The 14,818-nt window shown below is 47.2% G+C and overlaps 1 protein-coding gene across 1 annotated transcript; it reads left to right on the top strand.

The window, feature by feature from the left end:
- The first annotated feature begins 527 nt into the window (after positions 1–527).
- UROD (uroporphyrinogen decarboxylase) lies at positions 528–13,598 on the top strand. The gene is made up of 10 exons (XM_079980500.1): positions 528–658; positions 1,876–1,988; positions 2,556–2,635; positions 6,489–6,551; positions 6,642–6,839; positions 7,742–7,903; positions 9,049–9,186; positions 12,056–12,156; positions 12,915–12,981; positions 13,283–13,598. Exons 1-10 carry the CDS (start codon positions 636–638, stop codon positions 13,445–13,447), a joined length of 1,110 nt encoding a protein of 369 aa, XP_079836626.1. The 5' UTR covers positions 528–635; the 3' UTR covers positions 13,448–13,598.
- The last annotated feature ends 1,220 nt before the right edge of the window (positions 13,599–14,818 follow it).

The following is a 14,818-nucleotide window of genomic DNA, read 5'->3' as shown; positions in this document are numbered from 1 at the left end:
AGGACAGGAAAATACCACATATTTTATGGATGTAGAACTAGTAGCAGATGTACTAACCCAGCTTCCTAATCATTCCCCTTGGCTGTGAATACGGGGGCTACATGAGGGCAGTGGACTTGTGGGGAAACTGAATGCATATTTCTGTTTTTTAATTCATTTCTGCATGCACAATAGCTGCCTTGACCCAAGGGTTTGGTGCACTTGTCTAGCTCCCATGAACTATATGGGTTGTTGCAATGCTCTCTGTACTGTATTTAATTTAATTAGGAGTTCTAATGCCAGCTACTTGTTGGATGTCTATGCTCAAAATAGACCAGAGGGGTTTTTGCTGCCCCACCACTTGGGCGTCTACGAGCCCTGTTCCCCGGTGCTGGTTCTGCCCTCTCTCCAGCGCCCCAGACAAGCGACCGCGCGTGTGCTGTGTGCCTCCCTTCCTAACTTTTCCGGGAGACGTGCTACAGCGCACATTACGGTAATGCGGGTCCTGCCTCGGCCACGCCCAGCGGGAGCCGTGGGTGGATCCCACAAGCACCAATTGCGGGAGCTGGGGAAGGAACCCGGAAGTGGGGAGGAAGAGGCGTGTTGTTCTCCCTGCCAGGACTCGGGATTAGGGCGGCCGCAGCAGCGCGGGCGGGATGGAGAAGAACGGGCCGGTCGTGTGAGTGGAAGCGAGAGGGCAGGCATTGTGCGGTCGTGGGTTCGTGGGGTGGGACAGGGGATGAGTGACATTTGCCGCTTGTTCCCTTGGCCGGGCTGCTGGGTCTTCAAAAGCTGCAGGGAAGCAGCACCTCAGCCGCTGACGCCCTTTCTGACATGCAGGTCCACCCGTGCAGTACTTGGGGTTGAGCTCGTGTTGCTGGTGCAGGCAGGGCTGACACGGTGCCGAGTTGTCTGCTTTGCGCCGAATGTCGGTTCCGCTGAGCACCAGTAGGCAAAGTTTGGGTTAAGCGTTTCCACCTTGCTTTGCGCTGCTTTTATCCATTAGACATTAAGACGCAGTGCTACAGAGCATGAGAAAAAAGGAGAGGCTCCTTTTTCTCTTTCCCCCTTCCGGCGCGCATTCGAGATGATTCTGCGTGCTGTAAGCAGACACTGCTTGCTGCAGTGAGATTCTTTCTTTTACCTGGGTTGCTCTACTTCAGCTTCTATGATGGTATTACTCTCTTTGTGGCCAGCGTGAAAGCACGTACGCCCCAGTGGGCTTGATGGACTCTACTTCTGAAGTACTGTAATATACATACAGCTGTGCTTGCACATGTGGCCATGGCAAACCAGGCTTTTGAACACACTGCAAGGGCTAAGCCCAAATCTAGCTCTGATCCAAATGACACAGCGTAAAGCAAGGGTTCCCAAACTGTGGTCTGTCAACTTCATTCAGGTGGTCGACAGCATGTCTGTTAAATAAAATTAGAAATAGTCCCCCAAGGGACCAATATAAATATAGAATGTAGAACCTGTAGTTGTAACTAGCTAAGAGGAGAATAACTGTTCCTGTCTGGCACTGATAATTTAATCCATGATAGTTCCATGGACTGGACTGGTGTTTGTGTGTCTTTTCCCCTCTGGTTTCCTTCAGATTGTAATGCAGTAGTTTGTTTGAGAAAGTAAAACAGACTGCACCCCTCTTGCAGCAAAGAAAACAGCAACATGGCAGTGAGAGAGGAAATGGTCTGTAAATATTTTTTCCAAGTTTTAGTTAGTGAGTGCCACTTATTACCTTCCTTGGTCATCAATTTAATATTTGAAAGGGGGAGGAGGTGGAGAATGTTCTTTCACCTGGGAGTCACATTATATTGGATGCTTTTTGATAAATGGTCAAACACACCTCTTCACCCAGGCCTTTGGATGAGTGGCTGTTTTCTGTTCCCTGATAAGTCTCACAGAATTCCCTGAACTGAAGAATGATACCTTCCTCCGAGCAGCACATGGAGAAGAGACAGAATACACCCCTGTTTGGTGCATGAGGCAAGCAGGAAGGTACCTCCCAGGTAAGGGAAGTGACTGAGGTGTTTGGGGCAAATATGTTTGGATCTTGTATTCCTGTCTTTGGGGCTGGGATGGCCTGCTGGTTGGCCTTGAGTTCTGAGAGAGGAGTACGATTACCTAAAAATGAGTAGGAGGGAGAGGGAAAGAAGCTCTCAAGACCAGAGCCTTTGGAAGATTCTGAAAGCAAGAATCCAGCTGTTAGTATCTGCCCACAAGATGGATCTGGGAGAAACTTCAGTTCTGAAAAGCATTGACAGATAGTGTCCTGTGGCTGGATTATTTTCTTTGCAACACCTCTGTGATTGACATAATTAGCCTTTACCCATTTCTGAGGCGGGTTCCTTTAGTCCACAGATGGAGGGAATCTATGGCCCTCCGGATGTTGCTGGAAGCTGTCTCCCATCAGTACCACCCAGAATGGTCAATGGTCAGCATTATGGAAATTGGAGTCCAACAACATCTGGAAGCTCCTAGGTTCCCCGCATCTCTCCTCTAGGTTAAGTTGCATTCCTTTTGAGAGGCATCTCTCTGCCACTCCATTTTCTTTTTTTCTTTTTCTTTTTTTGCAGAGTTTCGAGAGACGCGAGCAGCTCAGGATTTCTTTGCTACCTGTCGATCACCAGAGAAGTGTTGTGAACTGACCCTGCAGGTATGTTGTGAACTTATTCTGCAAGTGTTCCAGGAGGGAGATTTCTCTCTCCCTTCCCCATTCACAATTGAAGGTTATTCCTGTTCTGCAGACTGTGGCAGGAGCTGAATATACCCCAGAGTATAAACTGTGACATTTGCTCCCAAAAGATGGTCACCAGCATAGTTTTACAAGAGGCTCCCCAGATTCACCATCTCATCTTCCTTTCCCTAACCAATTTCATTTGTCTCTTCCATCTAAATAGCAAAACTAAATAGCAGTTATTGACTTGGGTTTTAATGTCCTCCTTGCTGCATTTGCTATTCAGTTGCATGGGCAACTTATATATTTAGGTCAGGGGTGGAGAACTCAGATCCAGCGACCAAATGTGGCCTTATCTGTCCCTTGGGACTGTATCTGCTTCACACCCTTCTTTTTGTCTGGCTGGAATGTGTCATGAGCTCTGATAATGCTTCTTGCTTGCCTGGGTGGAGGAGAAAGAGGGGTGTGTAGAAACTAGCTCATTGTGCAAAGGGAAAACTTACATTTGTTGCTTTGCCCACTTTGCCTCTGCCTTGTGACTCCTGGAACATTCCCCTGGAGGGAATGTGGCTCTCAGGCTAAAAAAACACCACCACCCCAGTTTTTAGAAGCATTGTAGACTTCTTCATTAGATATTTCTAAGCATTCTTCAGGAAATAATTTGGCATGTTGTTCTACACTGTTCCTTGAATATAAAAACAATAGTGTCCATGGGTGGAATTCAACATAGTGAGAAGTAGGCTGTTCACAAGTGGAACAAGGTCTGCTTGCACAATGGGACTTCCCTCTAGCTCCCGTCCACATGCCCTTTAAACCTGATCTGGACTGTTTCCCCAATTTTCCAGAGCAAGTTTTGAGGGGAGCAGGGGAGGGAAAGTGCTCATTTTACTCATGCAACAACTTAGCTGAATTCCACCCCATTTCACGATGAACGTGTTGACTCCAGCAGGCACAAATGAAAATGTGCCTGAAATATGAAATATGAAAGAGGGATTGTGATAAAATATGAAAGATAGGTATATAAGTAATAAGTTATTACCACAAATGTAAAATTACTAACAGAACGTTATAATTTTGATAAATGCATTTTTGTGTTTCTTTCAATACAATATAAATATTTTAAAAAGAAATACGAAAGAAAGGGCTCACTAGCTAAAACATGCCGTGGTACCTTGGTTCCCAAACGGCTTAGTTGTCGAACAAATTAGCTCCTGAACGCCGCAAACCCGGAAGTAAGTTTTTCAGAAGCTGAACGTCTGACATGGCTTCCGCGGCTTCCGCTTGAGTGCAGGAAGCTCCTGTAGCCAATCAGAAGCCACGCCTTGGTTTTCGAATGGTTTTGAGAGTCAAACAGACTTCTGGAATGGATTAAGTTTGAGAACCAAGATACGGAAGTCTTGGCAACTCTACTAATAGGAAACTGATATTTCCACTGTGACTATTACGCTTTCCCTTGCACAGACCGTGCTTGGCTGAGCAATAATGTCTCTGTTGGGTGTGCCATGGAGCAGGAAGGGTAGCAGGGTGTGTGCATGAAGTCTCTCCTCCAGTGTCGCTACATGTTGGCTCTATTCTGAAGGCATTCATTTGAACTTGCTTAAAACATCCATAACTGGAACCCTGATAAAGCAGAGGTCCTGTCTGCAGGGAGGCTTCTAAGTGCATTCCTCTGAATAAGAACGTAAAGAAGAGTCATGCCGGGCCAGGCCAATGGCACATCTAGTCTTGCATCCTGTTCTCACAATGGCCAACCAGATGCCTGTGGGAAACCCGTGAGCGGCACATGAGCTCAAGAGCACTCTTCCCTCCTGCAGCTCCCTGTAACTGGTACTCAGAAGCATTGCTGCATTTGACCATGGAGGCAGAATGTAGCCCATTATGGCTAGTAGAATGCTCTTAGACCTTCATGCTCAGCTTCCAAAGATCTGAAGCTTCCACATAGGGATGGGGAGGTTGGAGTGGGGGCTAACATGCAAGGCTCCCCATACACACCGTTTTGAATACCTGGGAGTGGACAATTGATACATGTGCATCAGATTGCCTAATTCAAAATGGAAGCATTTGATTGGACTCGGTGTGCTTTCAAATGCACAAAGGCACTTCGTACGCTCTAGCAATGTCCTGAAAGACAGATGATGCACGATTGTTTTCTAAGACCCATTTCCTTCTCAAATAACATACATCTGTGCAGCGTGCTTTCCCTTTATTCTTTTATAATGTGTCTACTTCTTGGACCTCCTCCCTTTTCTCTGCTTTTGGCATTTTCATGGGTCTCTGATTCCCTCCCCCCATGTTCTTTTTCGCAACATCATTACAAACATTTCTATTAAGTCTATTTTAGTAACATTCATTAACACAGCCCTCCGCACAGCACTGTTTTTCTCTTCAGAAATGTTATAAATGGCATAACGTTTGTTCCTTTTTGTTCAATTGTAAAAAAAACCCCAAAATTCTATGCAGCTGACTGCTTGTGGAATTCTTCCACCTCTTTTTTAAAGAAAATAAATAAATAAAAAGACAGCATTTATGCAGTGCTTCCTTCTGTTTTGCCTCACTTCGTTATACAACCTGTCAATATGTTTTTCAGTGTTCATTGTCCCTCTGACAGCACACCTGTAAACATTACTGTATTTTTTTTTAATGTTCATAACTCTCTTGGTCTCTCTCCCTCCCTCTCTCTCTCTCTCTCTCTCTCTCTCTCTCTTTCTTTCTCCCTCTCTCTCTCTCTCTCTCTCTCACTCACTCACACACACACACACACACACACACACTCTTTCTCTTTTTCTACTCATTCTAATCTCATTCTGTTTTGGACTAATTTAGGTTTTGAGTCAACTTGAACAGATTATCGTTTTGGTTCTTATTATCTTTGTAGTCTTTTCCTGCCATAAAAAAATAATAATCATAGCTCCTTTATTTTTGCAATTTTGAATACTAGACTCCTTTTCTTTTGGGTGTAGAGAGGAGCTCCACAAACCAACATTGTCCTGTGTATTGGTGTAGTCTGTGTATCAGTGCTGTTTTCCTACATATCTGTACTTAAAATGGACTCGGGGAAAGACAGGAATGGGTTCCTGCATACCCTCCAGCGTACGGGAACCTATTTATGCCTTTCCCCATGTCCCATGCTGTGCTCCACATACAGCACACCCACTTTACCTTTACAGGAAGTGATACTTCCTCACCGTACCGTCTGAATTTGAATATTTTGGTAATAGTATAGTGGTGGTAAATCAGGGGAGATGTGGACTCAAAGGACCAAGAAAGCCAGGCTGCGGGAAGATCATCTTGTGCAGTACACAGGCAGGACTGTATCATTGTCTGCTGAAAATCTAGGCTGCCGGGTTCGGGCTGCCTATTGGAATGTCTGCAACAGCACTGCCTGGCATTCTCTTTCATGAAGGTGAGAGCACATGCCTTGCACACAGATGGTCCCAGGTTCAATCCCCAACATCTCCAGGTAGGACTGGACTCCTACCTGACCCCTGGAGAAGAGTTTCCAGTTAGTATAGATATCACTGAGCTAGATGGACTAGTGGTCTGATTCAATATCCTATTCTCTGATTCAGCATCCTAAGGCAGCATCCTATGTTCTGGGGTTCATATGCTACGTCTATAGTGCACTAGCTTTTGGGCCTCAGCAGAAATCTTGCCCTCCTTCCCCCTTCCAGTTTTCCCTGGATTCTGAGTTTTCAGGCTTACTGCCTTTGTATTTTCAAATATTTCCTCTCTCCTATGAGAGGGTGGTTCTCTTTCTACACACGTGTAATTTCTAGCTTAAAAACGGGGCAGAGCACCCTCTACAAGGTCTGTGTGTTCTTCTTCCTTTCAGCCTCTACGGCGCTTTCCTCTCGATGCTGCCATCATCTTCTCAGACATCTTGGTGGTGCCCCAGGTAAGAGATGCTGGACGTGGGGAGGGGCGGTGGGGGGGCGGCTGTACCACTTATAGAAAGAAATTCCTTAACACCCTGCTGCTTTCCTAGGCGCTAGGCATGGAGGTAGTGATGGTGCCTGGCAAGGGGCCCACCTTCCCTGAGCCACTGAAGGAAGTCGAGGACCTGCTGAAACTCCGCCAGAAAGTGGATGTGGCAGCAGAGCTTGGCTACGTCTTCCAGGCCATCACGTTGACCCGGCACAAATTGGAAGGGAAGGTGCCCTTGATCGGCTTCTCTGGCGCCCCGGTAAGTACAGTTCTTTGGAAATGGGCATCTCCCAAAGAGATTGTGTGTCATTCCCTAAAAATGCTGGTGGGCGCTGGGAAATGTTGGGATGTGCTGGCCATCTGTGCCGCTGCATGAGGCCAGGTGGATTCTGGGTACCGTGGATTTGTAGCTGCAGCATTTGACAACTCTGCAGAGAAGAGAGTGTCATGGCGGGTGTCACTTACAGGCTGGCGTTGTTCATGCTCTCTCCTAGTAAGGCCGTTGGGTCCCCAACTCCCTGCCTTAGCTTGCTGCTGCTCAAACATTGACTTCATAGGATGATATTTGTGGAACTAACTGATGGGTGGCAGGTGGCTGAGAGAGGCGGCTTTTCTATGCCTTCCTTTCCAGCATTCTCTGCTGGGCAGGGAAGACACACTGGAAAGGGTGTGCCAAGTATCTCCTTAAGATATTGCTTAAAATAAGTGTGTTGCATTTCATTTAGGTGAACATTAAAAATGGTCATGCATTTGACTGATTACAGTTGGCCAAAAGTCAACTTAAGAGTGGAAGCATCAAAGCTTGGGCATGTAAGTTTTGGGGCAGGAGAGGCAATGCATGACATCTTTAGAAGTGAATGATATCAATTAAGGCAAATACAGCTTCTGGTTTTTAGGAACCCAGAGGGGTTAAGGCCTGGTTCTGAACTGAACAAGTAACCTGATATGTTGTGAACTGCCCTGAGATACGCAGGTGAAGGCCAGTATGTAAATTCAATAAATGATAATAGTAAATAAAATAAGAAGAAGAACAGAGCTGCCTCACAGTTTCTGCAAGAACCACTTGCCTTACAGAAGCTGACTTGGGCATGGTGAGGCATTGGAACAAGTGCTTTTGAATTCATGCCTGCTTTCACTTTCTGCTTATTGTCTGCTTCCTAGTGGACACTGATGTCCTATATGATTGAAGGTGGCGGCTCCAACACAATGGCCAAAGCCAAGGCCTGGCTCTACCGGCACCCTGAGGCCAGTCACCGTCTACTCACGTTATTGACTGATGTAATTGTGGATTACCTGGTGGGGCAGGTGGCTGCAGGCGCTCAGGTAAGTGGAAGAAGAAAGTGGCATCATCCTGCTTGAGAAGAGCTGTAGACTCCTGGGCAGCTCCTGCCCACAAGCTTTCAGGCATAGCTGTAAGTTGGACAAATTTGCCACTCATTTTTCAAGGCACTTTTGAGATACCCTTCGTCTTCTATAGCCATGACCCTTAAGACAAATGAGATCTGGAAAAAAAGCTTACTTTAGGAAGGTAAAGGGTGCCGGCAAGAAATCAGTAGTGCCATGCTGCTAATCATAATCTTATCATGTAACCTTTTATTACAGAATCCAATCACTTTGCTTTTAGCCCTCGTGGTTGCAAATAAAAGAAAAGGAAAACAGCTTTCCTCCTTTGCCAAAATTGCTGCCTGATGGCACTCTGCATATCACAGCAAACCTCTCCTCCTCCCCAAGATCATGCCAGCTGGTTTCAGCCCTCCCTGGTTTTATTCATTCAGCACTAAGGTGACAATGGGCTATGCATCTGATTGGGAAGCATGGCAGGGTTCCCAGTCATGGGGACAAGCACTGTGCACCAGATGCTCCCTCTTGCCTTATGTGGAATGCATGGGAGGTGGGGTCAGCTGGTGCGATTCCTACCTCCATTTGTGAATTCTATTCCATTCACACAACTTACAGCTGGAACATGAGAAGAAATAGCCTTCCAGCTGATTTCCTTAGCTTGTGACAACCTCCTAGAGCACAACCTTTTAGATGATGGTGATGAGAATAAGGTCTGTAAATTAACACTCTGATCTTATTCATATGTACTCAGAACTAAGCCCCACTGGCATTCTCCCCCCCCCCGTGTGATTTACTTCCAAATAGGGGGTTTAGGATGGCAGCCTAAGGCAGTTTAATTATAGCATTGGTTGCAGTTGAAGAATTATAGATTGTTTACTGGAATCGCTTGCCTTGTGTCAGGAGAGATTGGATTAGGGGGGGGAAATGCATTGTTCTGTGCCAGGCGTGGGCAAACTTTTTGGTGCCAAGGGCAACCTTTCCTTGGGGTGTGGGTGAGTGGAGGAGGCCCACTTGTGTGCTATGGGGAAGGAACAGTCCTTTCTGATATTTGTGGAAGAGTTGCACTTAAGAGGGAGAGATGTCAGCCTAGAGGGATGCTGATTTCTTGGTGCTGTCTCTCTTGGCAGGCTATACAGCTTTTTGAGTCCCACGCAGGACACCTGGGGCCAGAGCAGTTTGCAGAGTTTGCCCTCCCCGCCATCCGTTGCATTGCCAAGCGAGTGAAGAGCAAGCTACGGGAAGACGACCTGCCTCTGGTGCCCATGGTAAGAGACAGATCTCTTGGGTTCCTTGTGGGATTCATAGGATCAGCAGATCTTGGAGCTGGAAGGACTGCTGGAGTTTTTTGTTCATCCTAAAAACAGATACCACATGGTGATATTGAAGCAGCAGCCATGGAAGGCCGCTCCATCTGTCCATACCGAGGGTAGGACAGAAGGCCTTTGGGAGCTGCCTTCCAGAAGAAATATAGATGGGCAATACTGGTGTATGTATGGGCATCTCCTCTAGTGTGCCTTGTGCACAATTAAAAGCAGAGGACCATGGTGCCACAAGGCTGAAAGGAACTTCTTGTAGAGTCAGAAAGAGAGCAGAGGATAAGGTGAGAGCAGGACTGGGTATCCTTCTCTTAAGTCAGGCTCCTACTGTAAGAATTGGGGAGCAGGAAAATTCTACCCCCTTAAAAAAATGTTTGCCCCAACTCATACTGATTGGTTGAGGTGGGCTACGAACTTTCCTAAATCCTGGAGAAGTTTGGCTTTTGGTATCTATTTACTAGTACTGTACACACCCATGTGCTGGAGGTTACTCCTTAACACACTCATTTGATAATCTGGGACATCCCTACCTCAGCACTGGGAAGGAGTATAGCTCTGGGATAAAGCTCAGGATATGCACGTGGGAGGTGCCAGGTTCAAATCCTGGCATCTTCCATTGAAAGGACAAGGTAGCAGGTTTCCAAGTCCTAAACAGCCTCTGCCCAGGATACCTGAAGGAGCATCTTTACCCCCATTGTTCAGCCTGGACACTGAGATTCAGCACCGAGGGTCTTCTGGTGGTTCCATCACTGCGAGAAGTGAAGTTACAGGGAACCAGGCAGAGAGGGCCTTCTCCGTAGCTGTGCCCATCCTGTGGAACGCCCTCCCATCAGATGTCAAGGAGATGAGTAGCTATATAACCATTAGAAGACATCTGAAAGCAGCCCTGTATAGCAGAGCTTTCCAAACTGTGTTGCGACACGTTAAGTGTGTCAGCTGCAGTGTGTAGGTTTGCCGTGCAAACACTCCCCACGCTCCTGCCAGGGCTGGAAAGGGGTTTAGTTTAAGCTCCGGTTTGCTAGTAAAGCTTAATTACTGTGTCACGAAATGATGCATGTCTAAAAACCGTGTCACCAACATGAAAAGTCTGGAAAGCTCTGCTGTACTGTATAGGAAGCTTTTTAAGGTTTAAGGTTTTGTTATGTTTTTATGTTGGAAGTCATCCAGAGTGGTTGGGGCAACTCAGCCAGATGGGCAAGGTATAATAATAATAATAATAATAATAATAATAATAATAATAATAATTGTCAGAGCTGCCTCCAGGTCCCAGCTCACAGAGGACCAACGCTAGGCTGTAGTTATGTACAAAAGTCTTTATTGAGGTTCAGTTTCCATTTTAAAGCCGCAGCGCGCAGCTCTACGTCTCGACCTTAGACCGGCGAAGTCCCGTCTGAGTCTCCGCCCCTTCCACACCAGTTTAACACTCTCGCTTTGCTCCACCTCTTCCTAAGTTCCTTTCTCCTCTGGGCCCTCCTGCCCGCTAGGGTTTCATCCTTTCTGGACTCCTCTGACGCTGACCCTGATGATTCTTCCCCCTCCTTCCGGCGGGCTTTAGGACCTGGTTCCCTATCCGGGCTACCTTCTGTGCCGCTCGCCTGTACATTTGAACTTGGCGCGCGCGCCCAGCCTGCAACTTTCCTCTTGACCGTTCCCTCGCTCTCCGATGGAGGCGTGGCCAACCCTGACTCATCTTCTCTCGCTGGTGGTGCATATGTGGGCTCTGACACCTGGGACTCCTCCCCCCCACTACGCTCTGGTGGGGAAGCTGGTCCTGATTTCCAACTGCTGCTCTGGGAGTCCCCGCTGGCCCCTTGCTTCTGGGGTGTCCCCCTTGGGTCGCCCCTTGCCCTGCCCATCGGCGCCCCCTTCTGTGAATCTTCCGATTCGCTGGAGAGGCTCATGGAATCTATCGGGCTGCTGTCATATTCTCCTACGCTGCCCTCGGATTGCTCCCCCTCGCTCTCCATCTCCTCTCCTCCCTGCGCTCCCGCTGAGTCCCTGACAATAATAATAATAGGAAGGAAGGAAATAAATCTGAGACCCTGGAGAGGTGTTGCCAGTCAGGGAATATGGTGCAAACTAGGTCTGACCTGTCTCATGAGGCAACTTCTCAAGTTCCTGTGAGATAGCAGGAACAGCAGTATTGACCGGAAGTGAAGGAATCTGCAGAAGGAACTTCTTGTGCTCCTACATTATATACCAAGCTGTTGACTGCTTGGAGGGAATCTGCCCCACACAACCTCCCTCGAAATCACCTGCATTCCAAGCCAATTCTGGGATGGCAGGAGGGGCTGTGATGGAAGATATTTCAGGCTGGAGGTATCTCTTGGTCTGTCTGCTGCCTGTCCCCATTCCCTGTTTTCTGTCTTTCCTTTTAGCTTGGGGCTGATGTGTCTGTGTTAAGGAGAAACCCCCCTTTTAAAATAAAAGCAAAGTACAAAGTTGTAGTAGTCCTGTTTCACCACTAGAAGGCAGCCAAGTAATGAAGCAATGCCAACTGGGCAAGCCGGTCAAGGACCTGCCTGCAAAGATCTGCTTACCTATAGAAACTTCTCCGTTGTCCTGTTCCCCCCTTTCCCACCGTGCACCAAGAGAAGCTCTGCTTGTTTGTGGATGTGAATGTCTTACAATGGAGGAGACCTGTTGCCCTCCAGATTCTGCTGGACTCCTAACTCGCAGGAGCACTAGTACCAGCCAGGGATGATGGCAAAGGCGGCCAAACTGCGTCTGGAGGGCCACAGGTTCACCATTCTTGCTTTGGTGCCAAGCACGCAGCCCTGCCCACCACATTGTCCTGTTGTTTTGTCTCCTCTCTCAGATCATCTTTGCCAAGGATGCGCATTACGCCCTAGAGGATTTGGCACAATGTGGCTATGAGGTGATTGGCCTGGACTGGACCATCTCTCCCCAGGCTGCTCGGTGAGAAATTGACTGGCCTTCCATAGGGACTGTTAGGAGGGTTGGTAGGATTTCTAGAGTGCTTTTCCCAATATTAGAATCCTTTCGTTTCCCATAAATTTTGCTTCATACAGTATTGTGGATACAACAACTACTGGCTAAGCAGAATGGACTGGGGATAGTAAATAAGAGGAGCCAGCAGTTTATAGGTGCAGGGAGCTCCTTCATTGGATTGCCACTATGAAGAACCAAACCCTGCTCACATGCAGCAGTTGGGAAACAGAGAGCTGATTGTTTCATGTGGTCAGTGGAACAAAGTAAATTTCACTCTACTGTTTCAGTTAGCAGGGCTAGAAGGAATGGGTGGAAACCACAAGGAAGCAGAATTTTGGCTAAATCTTGTTAGAAATGTCCTAATGGGAAGAGCTGGGCAGTGAGCTCTTCTTCGCTAGAGGCTTCCAACTACAATATTTTATGACTTTGCAACATAAGTACAACCTGGATAAGTTTAATTAGGTACAACCTTCTAACTAGGGCTAGCCAGATACATCAGAATTAGACCCAAGAGGCACCTGGGACACAGGTGTCAAGTAGATGTAGGCAACCATCATTAGCTCTTACAGCTTCCAACCATTGCTCTTCTTGTTTTAAAACCATCTGATTTTGTAAGTATCTCACATTCTTGTGATGATGAGGAGCTACATCTTGCTCTGCTGCTTACAAGTATCCCCCCTCAACCTCCAGAGCAGGTACTGATGTTTTATTTTGTTCTGTTGCAGTCAGCGGATCGGGAAAGACATTACCTTACAAGGGAATTTGGATCCATGTGCCCTCTATGCACCAAAGGTAAAGAGGCAGGTATCACAAGCCCCCTAGACAAATGTCAGGGAACATTTCTTAGGGCTAAGGTCAAGTTACTTCAGTGGGAAGCTGTTGGTGGGCGGGGGGGACACATTTCAGTAATGGACGAGGTTAGACCCAACACAGAAAGCCACAGGATGCTCTTAGTTAGCAAACAATGGTTGTAAGGACTGTCTGCACTGAGTCTGTCAAATACTCCCCCCCCCTTCTTCCAATACACTATAAGTTAGCCTAGGTTGGTTGCTTCAACTGTCTTGCCCTGCTGATTCTTCTTCACTTTTGTCAGGAGAAGATTGGGGAGCTGGTGAAGAAGATGGTGGAAGGCTTTGGCTCCAAGCACTACATTGCCAACCTGGGTCATGGCTTGTATCCTGACATGAGCCCGGAGCACGTGGGGGCCTTTGTGGATGCTGTACATAGGCACTCTCGCCATCTCAAGAAATGTTCCTGAAGACTTGAGCCGGATGGAAAATGGACAAAGCATCAAAGAGACTGCAGCAAGAGAGGATCATGTTTGCTAGTGCTGGAGAGCCAGTCACTAGGACTGATATAAAGAACAAGGATGTGGGTTTGTAATAGCGCACTATTAAAATGCTTTCCACTCAGAATGGCACAATGCTTGGGGTGGTGGGTGGGTTGTAGAGGGGGAGAGAATGTATGGTCTTGGGCATGTCCTGAAGCACCCAATGCTTTTGATCCTGGCTTTATCCCTACACACTACAAAGCTTATCTGAGAAAGGGGTGGATCCTTTTATTGACCTTTTCTTGCCCCTTCCAACCAGTGGCTAGGTGTGGCCTTTCTTATGCTCTGTCCTCCACAGCGGAGTAAGTTTTTTGCCATTTAACAATAGAAGGTGGGTTAGGGTACCTTGTATCACCCAATTGCTCAGTTTGGGGCCCTCTTTAGCAATAGCCATGTGTCTCTACAAAGCGATGGCCATGCACCATACCGCAAAATGAAGTATTTACAACAGTTTCCCATCTGGATTAACAATCCAGCACATGACTGAATCTTCCTCTGCTTTGGTGCTGCTGTTCTGGCTTAGTCAAGGTCTGCATATGCACAACCCACTCAGGAAGGATGAGCGACCATGTCCTTGCTGCTGAACAGGCGACCCAGGAATAAGTGGAAAAGACTCTTGTGATGTTTATTCTCAATATGAACATGCTGTGCTGCACTGCGCCTCACTCACTGCTATTCATTATCCAGCAACAGCTAAGCAGGTTCCTCCAGCAAAGAAATCCAGCCTTCCTTTCCCTATATCTCTGCTGCCATAGTGGTGACTGTGTCTGCTTCAGCATTCAGCCTGGTTGCATCTGACAGTTATCAGCCGCATGTCATGATAAGGAAACATGTTTATAGAAGACACAAGCAGCACCAGCCCCCTCAGAAAGTCTGTTACTTGTGTGTGATATGTAAACAGACCAGTGGATGCTTTTCTTAGAACTGGAATAGCATGGGAGGGAACTGTGGTGGTTAAGGCAATGATTGCTTTGTTAACAGGTATTTGGGAAGGGGATGCTATAGTGTTGAGGCTGCAGCTAGTAAAGATGGCATCAGCAGCTAAGAGAGGAGCAGGGCTCTTGCAGAGACCTGTTAGGTTTTTCTCTACACTGCTGTTTAGGTCTAACATACCACCACCTCCAGCGGTTCAGATAAAAGAACAAAACCAAAGAAGGCATCATCAGCTAGCAAAAAACAAAGCACAAGCCTTAAAATTGAAAGGATGAGAGTCTGACTCTTAAGTCATGTATGGAAAGCAAGTGCCAATAACATTGCTTTCCCTGCCTGCCGAACCACCCTCGGGGATGGCCTAGTTTT

Source organism: Podarcis cretensis (genome assembly GCF_951804945.1).
Source record: "Podarcis cretensis genome assembly, chromosome: 6".
Lineage (NCBI taxonomy): Eukaryota > Metazoa > Chordata > Lepidosauria > Squamata > Lacertidae > Podarcis > Podarcis cretensis.
The sequence above is the reverse complement of the archived record's forward strand: the minus strand, read 5'-3'. Positions and strand labels throughout refer to the sequence as shown.